This window comes from Thecamonas trahens (assembly GCF_000142905.1).
Source record: "Thecamonas trahens ATCC 50062 unplaced genomic scaffold supercont1.40, whole genome shotgun sequence".
NCBI lineage: Eukaryota > Apusomonadida > Apusomonadidae > Thecamonas > Thecamonas trahens.
This window is the reverse complement of record NW_013657640.1, coordinates 46,476-57,140: the sequence shown is the minus strand read 5'-3', so window position 1 is coordinate 57,140 and position 10,665 is coordinate 46,476. Positions and strand designations below refer to the sequence as shown.

The following is a 10,665-nucleotide window of genomic DNA, read 5'->3' as shown; positions in this document are numbered from 1 at the left end:
CGGACGTGACAACAGTCCACGTCGTCCCCCCGCCCCCCCCCCCCCTCCCTCCCCCTACCTGGAGTATGATCACCCGGCAGAGGAGCAGCGTCAATTAATGCATGAGCCAATGATTGTTGTTGTTCGGCCGGAATGACGAATGACGAAGGCCACGTCACCCGCAGCAGGCAAAGGCGAGGTCACACACCCGAGGTCGCCACACTCGACTCGCTCTCTGAACTCAACCAAGAGAAAGAGACAGAGAAGGAGGAGAGGTGAAATAGTATTCAGTATGCTTGCGTCTGGAGTACCGACGCCTGGAGTTCCGAACACCTTTGCCGAGTATGAAGCTGAGCTTGATGAGGCCGTCCGGGGCGCTGTGGCCGAGTCGCGCAAGTTGACCGTCTTCCGTGCACCACTGCGAACGATGACATTGTTCGCCCAAGTTGCTGGCGAGTATGCTCACTCTCTACTTGCTGCTATTGCTGCTCATCCTGCCTTTGTCTTTGGTCTGGTCCCGGTGGCTCTTCTTCTGGCTCTCGGCTGGCTCATCCCTGGGCCGCACTCCTCGCTCGTGGACTCCATCCTGTCCGAGATTGTCTTGGTCGTCTGGTGGGTTGGACTTGGCGTGCTCTCATCAGTGGGGCTGGGCACGGGCATGCACTCGGGCCTTCTCTTCCTTTTCCCACACATTGCCAAGGTGTGCATGACGGCGTCGGCGTGCGAGTCGCTTCACTTTAGTACCGCCGATCTCGAGTGCCTCTCCGAGCCTGGCTCGGCGGGCGCCGCCGCGTACCCGGTCTCGTTCCTCGGCCTGTGGCAGATGGTGGCATGGCCGTGCCTGCTGTGGGGCGCCGGGACAGCTATTGGCGAGATCCCGCCGTACGCAGTGTCGCGGGCGGCCCGGCTGGCCGGCGAGGCCAACGAGGAGCTTGACGAGTGGATCGAGAACGAGTCGGCGTCGTCGGTGGTCAACGCCATGCGGGACTGGATGTTTGTCTCGCTGGAAAAGTACGGGTTCTGGGCCATCCTGGCCTTTGCGGCCTGGCCGAACATGGCGTTTGACCTGTGCGGCCTCGCCTGCGGCCACTTTCTCATTCCGTTCTGGGTCTTTTTCGGCGCCACCTTTATCGGCAAGGCCCTCATCAAGGTCAACGGACAGGCTCTCTTCTTCATCACCATCTTCCGCAAGGAGTACCTCGATGTGCTGGTCCGGTTTGTGGAGCGGTTCACGCCCGAGGCGTGGAACATCGACGAGAAGGTCAACGAGGCGTTCCTCAAGCAGCGCGCCCGGTTCATGCCCGGCGCCGATGGCGCCGCCACCGCTACCGCCTCGTCGCCGACCGCACCGCCCGCGCCGCTGCTGGCCAGGCTTTGGTCGGTTGTCATGATCGCCTTCATCGGCTGGTTTGCCCTCTCGGTCGTCCACTCGTTTGCCCAGCAGCGCGCCGCCTCAGACATCCGCCGCGAGGCTGCTGAGGCCAAGGAGTCTGCCCGCATCTACTACGCTACTCAGTCGTCGTAGGCCCCCTCATACATCGTAATTAAGTATGTAGAAGTAGCCTTCTCTCGTGCTCTGACCCTTCATCTCATTTCGGCACCGAGGTGCCGGCAGGCGCGCGCCAAACGACAAGCGACAAGTTCGCGCGCAGCGAGACGACCCGAAGGCAAGGACAGGGCTCGTGCCCAGGGTACGGGAGTACGGAGCACATCTCTCTTTCACCCTTCCACCCATTCTCTCCTTCTATACCATGACCACCACAGAGGTGCGCATGGAGCATGTTGAACAGCGCGAGGGCATGGGGGTGGTGCCGGGTGAGGCTGGGCCTGGCGAAGTCAGCACTGGAGGAGGCCCTGGCAATGGTGGTGGTGGTGGTGGTGATGGGGATGGCGGATACAAGTGTAGGTATTAGGGTGGGAGGGGGTATGGGCAAGGAAAACAGGATGGCGAGAGGGGTGTGGGGATGGTGTACTTATTGTTGTGAGGGGGTATGGACGTGGTGGACATGCTGGACGTGGTGGACGTGGTGGACGTGGTGGACGTGGTGGACGTGGTGGACGTGGTGGACGTGGTGGACGTGGTGGACGTGGTGGACGTGGTGGACGTGGTGGACGTGGTGGACGTGGTGGACGTGGTGGACGTGGTGGACGTGGTGGACGTGGTGGACGTGGTGGACGTGGTGGACATGCTGGACATGAACATGCTGGACATGATGGACGTGGTGGACGTGGTGGACATGCTGGACATGAACATGCTGGACATGATGGACGTGGTGGACGTGGTGGACGTGGTGGACGTGGTGGACATGCTGGACATGATGGACACGTACTAATGGAATTATGGCTCATCGACCGAGATTAGTCCTCAATGTATGGAGTGCAGAACAAGGCCGGATGCGACTGGCTGTTGGCGTGGTCTTCATTGTAGGCTTGCTGCTAATGGGGGTGACCTGGATTGTGGTCGGCGTGTACCCAACGTCCGTGGTGGACGAGGACACCCGCGATATGATCAATGCCTTTCGCCAGACACTCCCTGGAATCCAGGCCTGGCACGATAGGTACTACCGCAGCGGCGGCTCGTCCTCGTCCATTGGCGTCGACGGCACCGTGTACTCGCTCAATCTCCAGACCCACTCGGAGCGGTCGCTCAAGGACCCACGCATGGGCTCTGCCGGCCTGTTCACGCTCTCGCACACGGCGTACAGCCAAGAGTGGCACGAGGCGACCGTCGAGCAGGTCCTCTTTCCGCCCTACGACCTCGCCGCTGTGGCCGAGGTCGAGGTCGCTGGCGTCTCCAGCCCCATTCATTGGTACGCCTCGACGCCCGACTATGACTCCGGCCGCACCACTATCGTCCCGCTCTCCGGTATCACCGCCAAGGTCGTTTACGCAGACTCAGTCATCGGCATGACCCTCCACTCAGTCATCCCGTCGTACGCCGGCCCAGGCTGGAGTGGTGCCATCGACGACGCCACAGCTGAGTTCCCAGGCTCCCCGCGCTCTCTCGTTCTCCGCATCGAGGATGTGTCCATGCCACCGCGGCGCGGCTACCCGGAAATGGTCGGCTTCAACCTTGTCTTTGCCGGTGCCGCCCTCGTCATCGCCGCAGTCTTCCTCACCTGCCCGCTCATGTACCTCTGCTACGTTGCCCGCCGCAACATGGCCCTCAACACCGGCCGCCCGCCTCCGTTCTTTGGCTCGCTCCGTCGGTTCCGCGGCTGGGGCTAACTGTCATCAAAATCGAGATATCCACAGAGATCGAGATGTCATCTCCCCTCCCCCCCCCCCTTGACTTGGCCGTGGCCATGCAGCTACTGCCAGCGCGCTAAAAGGAGTGCCAATGAAAAAAGGCAACCAAGAACAACCCATCCCCCGACCTTCCACGCCCACCGCCCCGTATCGGAGACGCACGGGCGACTTGTGGCACTCACCCGACTCGTACTCACCACAGCAATTGCTACGACCATATAGATGACCCATATTACGCTTTTCCTGGCCGTGGTGGCCATGGCTGTCTTCCTCGCCACGCCGACTCTTGGCTATCCGGCCGACTCGACAACGTGCAAGCTGCTGTGCGACGCCAAGGACGGCAACAACGACCTCAAGTGCTGCACGGCCTCTGATTTTGGCCACAAGTGCGTGTACGGCAACTGGGCCATCGACGTCAAGGACGATTCCGGAAACACGTGCGATGTCAAGCTCTCGGGTGCGGGCATTGCCTTTACCATCGGCATGGTTGTGCTCGGCATCGCATGCATCACTGGCGGCGTCTGCTGCTGCTGCCACTACTGCTCATGCTGTCCGATCAACAAGCGGAAGCGTGCGCGCGAGGAGGCTCGGCTCCGGCTACTTGGCCAGCCTGGGTACGGTGGCGCACCGGCGCCGGCGTACGGCTACGGGAGCTACGGTCAGGCCCCACCGCCGGGCCTGCCGGCGTACAACCAGCATGCCGTCCCTTCTGCCGGCCCGGCGTACACCCCGCAGTCTGCCTCTGTCAACAAGCAGTAAAGCGAGCCATCACGTAGTCTGCCGGCCTCCAGCAACAGCACGCCCCACGTCCGACCTCGGCCACTCCCGTTTTCGTGCTTGTTGGGATCGAGGTGAGATTGAGATTGAGATTGAGATTGAGATCGAGATCGAGATCGAGATCGAGATCAAGATAAGGATCAAAGTCAAGATCAACACACACTCCCTCTCTCTGTTCTCCTCCCAACTCCCGACTTGATGGCGGCGTGCGTGCAGCAGGGGGGAAAAGCCGGCCAAAGAGTCGCAAAAAGGCAACCAAACACAAAACTCGCACATGCGCCATTCCATCCCCCGACCTTCCACGCCCACCGCCCCGTATCGGAGACGCACGGGCGACTTGTGGCACTCACCCGACTCGTACTCACCACAGCAATTGCTACGACCATATAGATGACCCATATTACGCTTGTCCTGGCCGTGGTGGCCATGGCTGTCTTCCTCGCCACGCCGACTCTTGGCTATCCGGCCGACTCGACAACGTGCAAACTGCTGTGCGACGCCAAGGACGGCAACAACGACCTCAAGTGCTGCACGACCTCTGATTTTGGCCACAAGTGCGTGTACGGCAACTGGGCCATCGACGTCAAGGACGATTCCGGAAACACGTGCGATGTCAAGCTCTCGGGTGCGGGCATTGCCTTTACCATCGGCATGGTTGTGCTCGGCATCGCATGCATCACTGGCGGCGTCTGCTGCTGCTGCCACTACTGCTCATGCTGTCCGATCAACAAGCGGAAGCGTGCGCGCGAGGAGGCTCGGCTCCGGCTACTTGGCCAGCCTGGGTACGGTGGCGCACCGGCGCCGGCGTACGGCTACGGGAGCTACGGTCAGGCCCCGCCGCCGGGCCTGCCGGCGTACACCCAGCATGCTGCGCCCGCTCCAGCGATGAACAAGGCGTAGCGCGACACGCATGTGTAAACGGCCAGTTTTAACCCTTAATGGTGCGGTCGTTCGGACGCGTTGTTGCGCGAGCCTCGCTCGCCTTACCACGGCGCCCCTTCCGAGCCTTGCGCTTCGCCTTCCAAGCCTTGGCCGAGGCCCTGGCGGCTTCATCGAGCATCTGCTTTGCCGCCATCACCGCGTCGTCGGCCTTCTTGACCCACCGCCGCGCAACTTCCAGCGCCCGCTCCTCCGCCTTGGCTGCGTCGCCGAGCGCCTTCTTCTCCGCACCCGCCTCGCTCATCTTGCGCGCCCAGCGAACGTCTCGTGGAACAAGCGCGCGTCGGTGGCGACGACGGCCTTCCACCCGCCCGCGATGAGCGCGACGTTCGATGACGCAACGCCGTCTACGACCCCCGCTCTGCGGCATTTTCGGGTGTATGTTTGTGTGTGCATGTGTGTGTGTGGGGGGTGGGGTGGAATGTGCGCGAGTGCGCGAGCCGGAGATCAGCGACTCCACTTTGACCTCGCACTCTTGGATCTCCGGGTTCTTTTGCTTGATCTCTAACTACGGCGTGTACCGCTACATCAACATGATTAAGCAAAGACGATGGTCCAGTCGTCGATGGCGAGCACGTCCGGCTTGCGGATGGTAACGGCACCAGAGGTTGGATCGACGGTGAACGAGAGCGAGTCGCCGTTGAGGGTGATGGCGGCCGGGGCGGGCATGCCGAGGACGACGATGCGCTCGATGGCCTCGGGCGTGTGATACTCGGGCGCGCCTGGGGCGCGGGTCGAGGTGAGCATCCCGCTGGCCATGGAAAAGTGGCGCGAGGTCCAAGCGCCTGCGGCGTGGTCAGTCGATGCGCCGTCGTCGAGGTACAGCTCACCGCGAGCAGAGCCTGCGGCGTCGAGGGCGACGACGAGGGTGAAGGGGTCGAGGACCATGGCGGCCGAGTTGCGGCGCGCGCGCTCTTTCTTGGGCACAATGGTGCCTGCAGCCTGGAGGACCGGAATCGACTCGAGTGGAGCGTCAAGCGGGACAAGCTGGCCGCCCTGGTACATGGCAAAGTCGCGGACGTCGTACCATGCGCCGGGCGGAAGGTAGGCCGTGACCGAGGTGACGCCCGGGGCGGTGGCCGGAGCGATGAGCAGGGCGCGGCCGAGCATAAACTCCGAGTCGCGGTCAAAGAGCGGGGCGTGATCCGGGTAGTGCCACCAGAGCGGGCGCATGACCGGGGCGAGGGTGCGCGAGGCCTCGGCAAAGAGGGTATAGAGGTAGGGGAGGTAGGCGTAGCGGGCGCGGATGGCAGAGCGGATGATCGAGGTGTACGGCTCGCCAAAGAGCCACGGCTCGCGGCGCTTGGTGTCGAGATGGCCGTGGGCACGGAAGAAGGGCTGGAAGGCGCCGGCCTGGTACCAGCGGGCAAGGAGCTCAGGCTCGACGTCGCCAAAGAAGCCACCCACGTCGGCGCCGATGAACGGGATGCCTGCAATCGAGTGCGAGAGGAGCATGGGGACCGATGCCTCGAGGTGCGACCACTCTGCGGCATTGTCGCCGGTCCACACTGCGCCGTCGCGTTGCGACGAGACAAAAAACGAGCGGGTGAGGACAAACGGGCGGGCCTTGCCACCAGAGCGGGCCAGCTGGCCAGCGGCGGTGGAGCGTTGGAAGAGCATGCCGTACATGTTGTGGACGTCGCGATGCTCCCAGCCGCCAAAGTGGATGGCGTCCTTCTTCATGGTGATCTCGGGCCCGTTGAAGACCGACGGCTCGTTCATGTCGTTCCACGTAAAGAGGGTCGGCGTCGAGCCGACGTACGTGTCAAAGGCAAAGAGTGAGGCCCAGTAGTCGCGGACAGCCGGCGAGACGAGATCGAGCCAGGCCGAGGAGCCCGGCCAACAGAAGCCGTCGTACTCGGAGCCAGATGCGTCCTTGATAAAGTGGCCGGCGGCCGAGGCGTCGCGGTAGACGTAGTAGTTGTTGTCGCGCTTGATGTGCGGGTCGATGATGGTGACCATCTTGCGGCCCTTGGCGGCGAGACCGTCGATCATGGCTTTGGGCGCCGGGAACTTGGTCGCGTCCCACGTAAAGTACCGCTTGCCGTCGGTGTGCTCGATGTCGAGCCAGAGGACGTCGTACGGGATGTTGTGCTCGTCAAACTTCGCGTCGACCATTCGCACGTCGTCCTCGTCGCGGTAGTTCCACCGGCACTGGTGGTACGAGATCGAGAAGACCGGCGGGAGCGCCGCCGCCCCGGTCAAACCCGCATACTGCGCCAGCACGTCGGCCGGCGCAGGGCCGACCATGAGGAAGACGTCGATGACCCCAGTCTCCGACATCCACCGCGAGCCGCGCCCGCCACCACCGAGCGTCGTGACGTCAATAAAGGTCTCGGCGGCGTTGAGCCAGAGCGCTCCCACAGAGCCGGCGGCCGAGTGGGCAACCATGAACGGGACCGCACCGTAGAGCGCCATCTCGTTGTCGAGCTCGTACTCGAACACGTCGAGGTTGTAGAGCCGGTACGGGTCAGAGTACCGCGCCTCGTCGCCGGTCGTGTCCGGGAGCGAGAACGGTGCCGCGTGCTCCGGAATACCGTAGACGTGCTTGAAGGCCGGAAAGTCGATGTCGAGCGCCACGCCCTGCGGGCCGTGCTTCTTCGAGTCGGTTGTCCCCTTCCAGCTCTCCTCCCACATGCCGGCGGCCTCCTCGGCCTTGAGCTGATCCGCCTGCGGCGTTGGTGCGGCGTCCTCACCCTCGCCGGCGCCGCCGACAACCTCGGGCACTGGCTTGGTGCGGGTGTGCTCAAAGGCGAGCAGGTTGCGCGAGTTGAGCGCGACGAGAGCGAGCCCATTGGCGTCCTCGAGCGTCACCACCAGCGGGTCAAGGACGATCCGGAGCTTGCGGCCGAGTTGCGGGAGGGCGATGACGACCACCGAATCGGTCTCTTCCTCCAGCACCACCGCCTCTGGCGAGGCTGTCTCCCGAGCCGCCACAGGATCAAGCAGCGCCTCATTGGGCTCGAACCGCGGAACGAGCGGCGTGCTCTCCCTCAACGAGACACGGATGAGGTCAGCCCTCGTCGACGGGAACACAATCTCGAGCGAGAAGGAGACCTCAGCTTCGTTGAGCACCTCAGCGGTGAGCTGCAATGACCATGGATCCACAGACCGCATGTGAGTCAGTGTGAGCAATAATCGTTGGGGAATGACAAATAATCGTTGGGGAACGACAAATAATCGTTGGGGAACGACAATAATCATTGGGGAACGACAATTCATCGTTGCAGAGCGACAATTAATCGTAGGGGAACGACAATTAATCGTTGGCGGCGACGTACCTTGCCCTTCGTGAAACGGAGGCTCTCCCGCATGACGGCATACGAGTCGGCTTCGGGAGTGGTGGCCCGGAGGCGGGAGCAGAACGACGCGTCCTTGCACTGCTTAAAGTTGCTTCGGTCGACACAGAGCACAACCTGCGCAAGACAGAGCGCAACCACTGCACAGACCAGCAGCGGACGCATGGTGTGTGAGGGGAGGGGGGAGGGCGAGTGCGGTGGTCCGAGCGACAAGCACCGGGCGCCGAGTGACGAGTGACCAGAGCTGGCGCTGGCCGTGGTTACCCGGTCGACCAGCCGAAAGCCGCTCAGTCACATGCACGTCGATCATTTCCAGCCCGGTGTAGACAAACCGCTGCGCCGGCTCTTCAAGCGCCCGCGCTGGACTGGAGGCATGTGGTCTTTCATTTGCTCGATTGGGAGGGGGGGGGGGATGCGGAAAGGGCGGCTTGGATCGGAGCAGGCGATGGCTATGATGACGAGGTGAACGAAGCGTACGAGTTGGAGTCAGTCTCCATGGCATCGCGATTGAAGGAGACGTCGCCGGCTGAGATGGTGGAGGAGACCGAGTCCGAAGATGAGTACGACGACGACGAGCCGAGGGAATCGATAGGCTCGATGGTGTAGAGGTCTGAGAGCCAGAGGGGTGGCAGGCGGCCGGGCCAGTGAGCTCGCGCTTCTGGACCATGGGCACAACCGACTGCGGGCTGATGATAGACGAGTTTGAGTCTGAGCGCGATGTGTTGGTGGTGTTGGTGGTCGAAGTGTCCAGGTTGTCGCGAGCGCGGAGCGGGGCAAAAATGGGTGATGCAAGGGCTTGGCTGGCGGTGAGGCGGTCTGCAGGATCCCAGCGGAGGAGGCCCTCGAGCAAGTCTACGGCGTCGTCACGGACTAGGTGCCCGTTGTGGTCTTCGGAGCCAAAGAGGTCGCACAGCGACTGGCGCTCTGCGGGACACTTTGCGGCCTTGAGGGCAGAGACGGGAAAGTAAGCGGCCATGGGGGGCTTGGCAGCTTTGAGCCACGTGGCGTAGTCGTCTGTGCCGAGGGCGCGGGCGATGGCAATCATCTGGGCCTCGTCTGTGTTGTGCTTGGCCTTGAGAAAGTGGTTGCGCTGGAAGAGGATCATGCCGAGGACGCAGCCGAGCGACCACATGTCACAAGCGTAGTCGTACGACTTGAGGCGGAGGAACAGCTCGGGCGCCTTGTAGTAGCGAGTGCCTGGAAAGTCGTGGTGGACTGTGCGCGGCGAGTGAAAGGTAGCAAAGCCCCAGTCAATGAGGCGCAGCTTGTGTGCCTCGACGTCAAAGAGGATGTTGCCGCCTTTGATGTCACGATGGATGACGCCGCGGTCGTGCGTGTACGCGAGTGCAAGTAGCGTCTTGTACATGTACACCAGCATGTCGTTGTAGTTCATGACGGCGTAAGCAGCCTTGTAGTACTGCGCGTCGACGAGCTCAAAGACCAGCATCTGGACGCCAGTCTTGGAGTCCTGGACCGTGTCCAGCAGTTGGACAATGTTCGGCCCATCAGCGAGCAACTTGAGCATCTCGATCTCCGATCGCAGCTTGACCGGATTGGCCTTATCTGGACGGATGGTCTTGATGACCACCGACTCACCCGTGGCTTTCTCGATGGCTTCAAAGACTTCACCATATGCACCCTCTCCGACTTTGCGCGGAAGGATGCGGTACTTGTCACTAGCTTCAGGCAGCGGCTTGTGTCTCTTCCCGCGGCCGCGCTTCCTCTTTCCCTGTACACAGAATGGAGAGATGGGGAGGGGAGTTGTGAGTATCATGTCGATGACTCCCACTTTTGCCGACATCGAGCGGGTCGAGCTGGCGAGGTAGCCGGGCAGGCAGATCAGGTAGAGTAGCTGAGGAACAGGTAGAGAGCGGGAAGAGCAGCCAGAGTGCAGACAAAAGAACATGCAGATCAGATAGAGTAGCCAGAGAGTAGCCAGAGAGTAGCCAGAGAGCAGGCAAGAGAGCAGGCAGGCAAGAGGACAGACAGATCAAGCAGAGTGCCAGAACAGCGGCAGTGGCACCCGTACCGACACCGACCAGTCAACGAAGAAGAAGCAGGGACAAAGGGGGGAGGGGGGTGTGTGTACACAATACCAACCTCATGCCTACACGTAGTCTGTGTGACAACCATTCACACCACTGCCAATACTCTCCATATGTAGCTACTTGTGTGTACGCTGGTATGGTTGTGCATTGCGGGTGGCGGTCGGAGGGTGCGGTACAGGCAGAGAGAGAGAGAGAGCGGAGCAGAAGTGGTCGGAGGGGGGGGGGGAGGGGGTTGGTACGTACAGTGGGAGCCATGTCAGAACGCGAGACTACATTGTATGAGTAATCATCATCTGCTCTTGCTCTTGGTCGCCCGCATACTCCTCCCATTGTGGGAGGGGAGTGGAGGGAAGGGGGTGGTGGTGGGGTAAAGT

The 10,665-nt window shown here is 62.0% G+C and overlaps 5 protein-coding genes across 5 annotated transcripts; 3 read left to right on the top strand and 2 right to left on the bottom strand.

Annotated features, from left to right (window-relative positions):
- Positions 1-801: 801 nt before the first annotated feature.
- Positions 802-1,545, top strand: AMSG_08327 (transmembrane protein 49; the record flags this gene model as incomplete). Its single annotated transcript, XM_013899949.1, has 1 exon — positions 802-1,545. A coding segment is annotated over one exon (703 nt), but the record flags the coding sequence as incomplete, so codon positions are not given.
- Positions 1,546-2,484: 939 nt separating this feature from the next.
- Positions 2,485-3,207, top strand: AMSG_08325 (uncharacterized protein; the record flags this gene model as incomplete). Its single annotated transcript, XM_013899948.1, has 1 exon — positions 2,485-3,207. The coding sequence occupies one exon, from the start codon at positions 2,485-2,487 to the stop codon at positions 3,205-3,207; it is 723 nt and encodes a 240-aa protein (XP_013755402.1).
- A 237-nt stretch (positions 3,208-3,444) lies between these two features.
- On the top strand, positions 3,445-4,905 carry AMSG_12155 (uncharacterized protein; the record flags this gene model as incomplete). The annotated part of the gene is made up of 3 exons (XM_013900041.1): positions 3,445-3,972; positions 4,085-4,150; positions 4,396-4,905. Exons 1-3 carry the CDS (start codon positions 3,451-3,453, stop codon positions 4,903-4,905), a joined length of 1,098 nt encoding a protein of 365 aa, XP_013755495.1. The 5' UTR covers positions 3,445-3,450.
- A 512-nt stretch (positions 4,906-5,417) lies between these two features.
- AMSG_08321 (glycosyl hydrolase family 31 protein) lies at positions 5,418-8,432 on the bottom strand. Its single transcript, XM_013899947.1, has 2 exons — positions 8,226-8,432; positions 5,418-8,031 (listed from the first exon to the last, which is right to left on the bottom strand). The coding sequence occupies exons 1-2, from the start codon at positions 8,406-8,408 to the stop codon at positions 5,482-5,484; spliced, it is 2,733 nt and encodes a 910-aa protein (XP_013755401.1). The 5' UTR covers positions 8,409-8,432; the 3' UTR covers positions 5,418-5,481.
- A 260-nt stretch (positions 8,433-8,692) lies between these two features.
- On the bottom strand, positions 8,693-10,546 carry AMSG_08320 (CMGC/CK2 protein kinase; the record flags this gene model as incomplete). The annotated part of the gene is made up of 3 exons (XM_013899946.1): positions 8,693-8,836; positions 8,908-9,936; positions 10,535-10,546. The coding sequence occupies 3 exons, from the start codon at positions 10,544-10,546 to the stop codon at positions 8,693-8,695; spliced, it is 1,185 nt and encodes a 394-aa protein (XP_013755400.1).
- Between the last annotated feature and the right edge of the window lie 119 nt (positions 10,547-10,665).

What these genes read in the sequence shown, in the direction of transcription:
- AMSG_08321 (XM_013899947.1), bottom strand. Translation starts at nt 8,408, where the DNA reads ATGCGTCCGCTGCTGGTCTGTGCAGTGGTTGCGCTCTGTCTTGCGCAG. An exon ending in TCCGTTTCACGAAGGGCAAG is followed by an intron (nt 8,032 to 8,225) that starts GTACGTCGCCGC and finishes TGGTCATTGCAG; the next exon opens with CTCACCGCTGAGGTGCTCAA.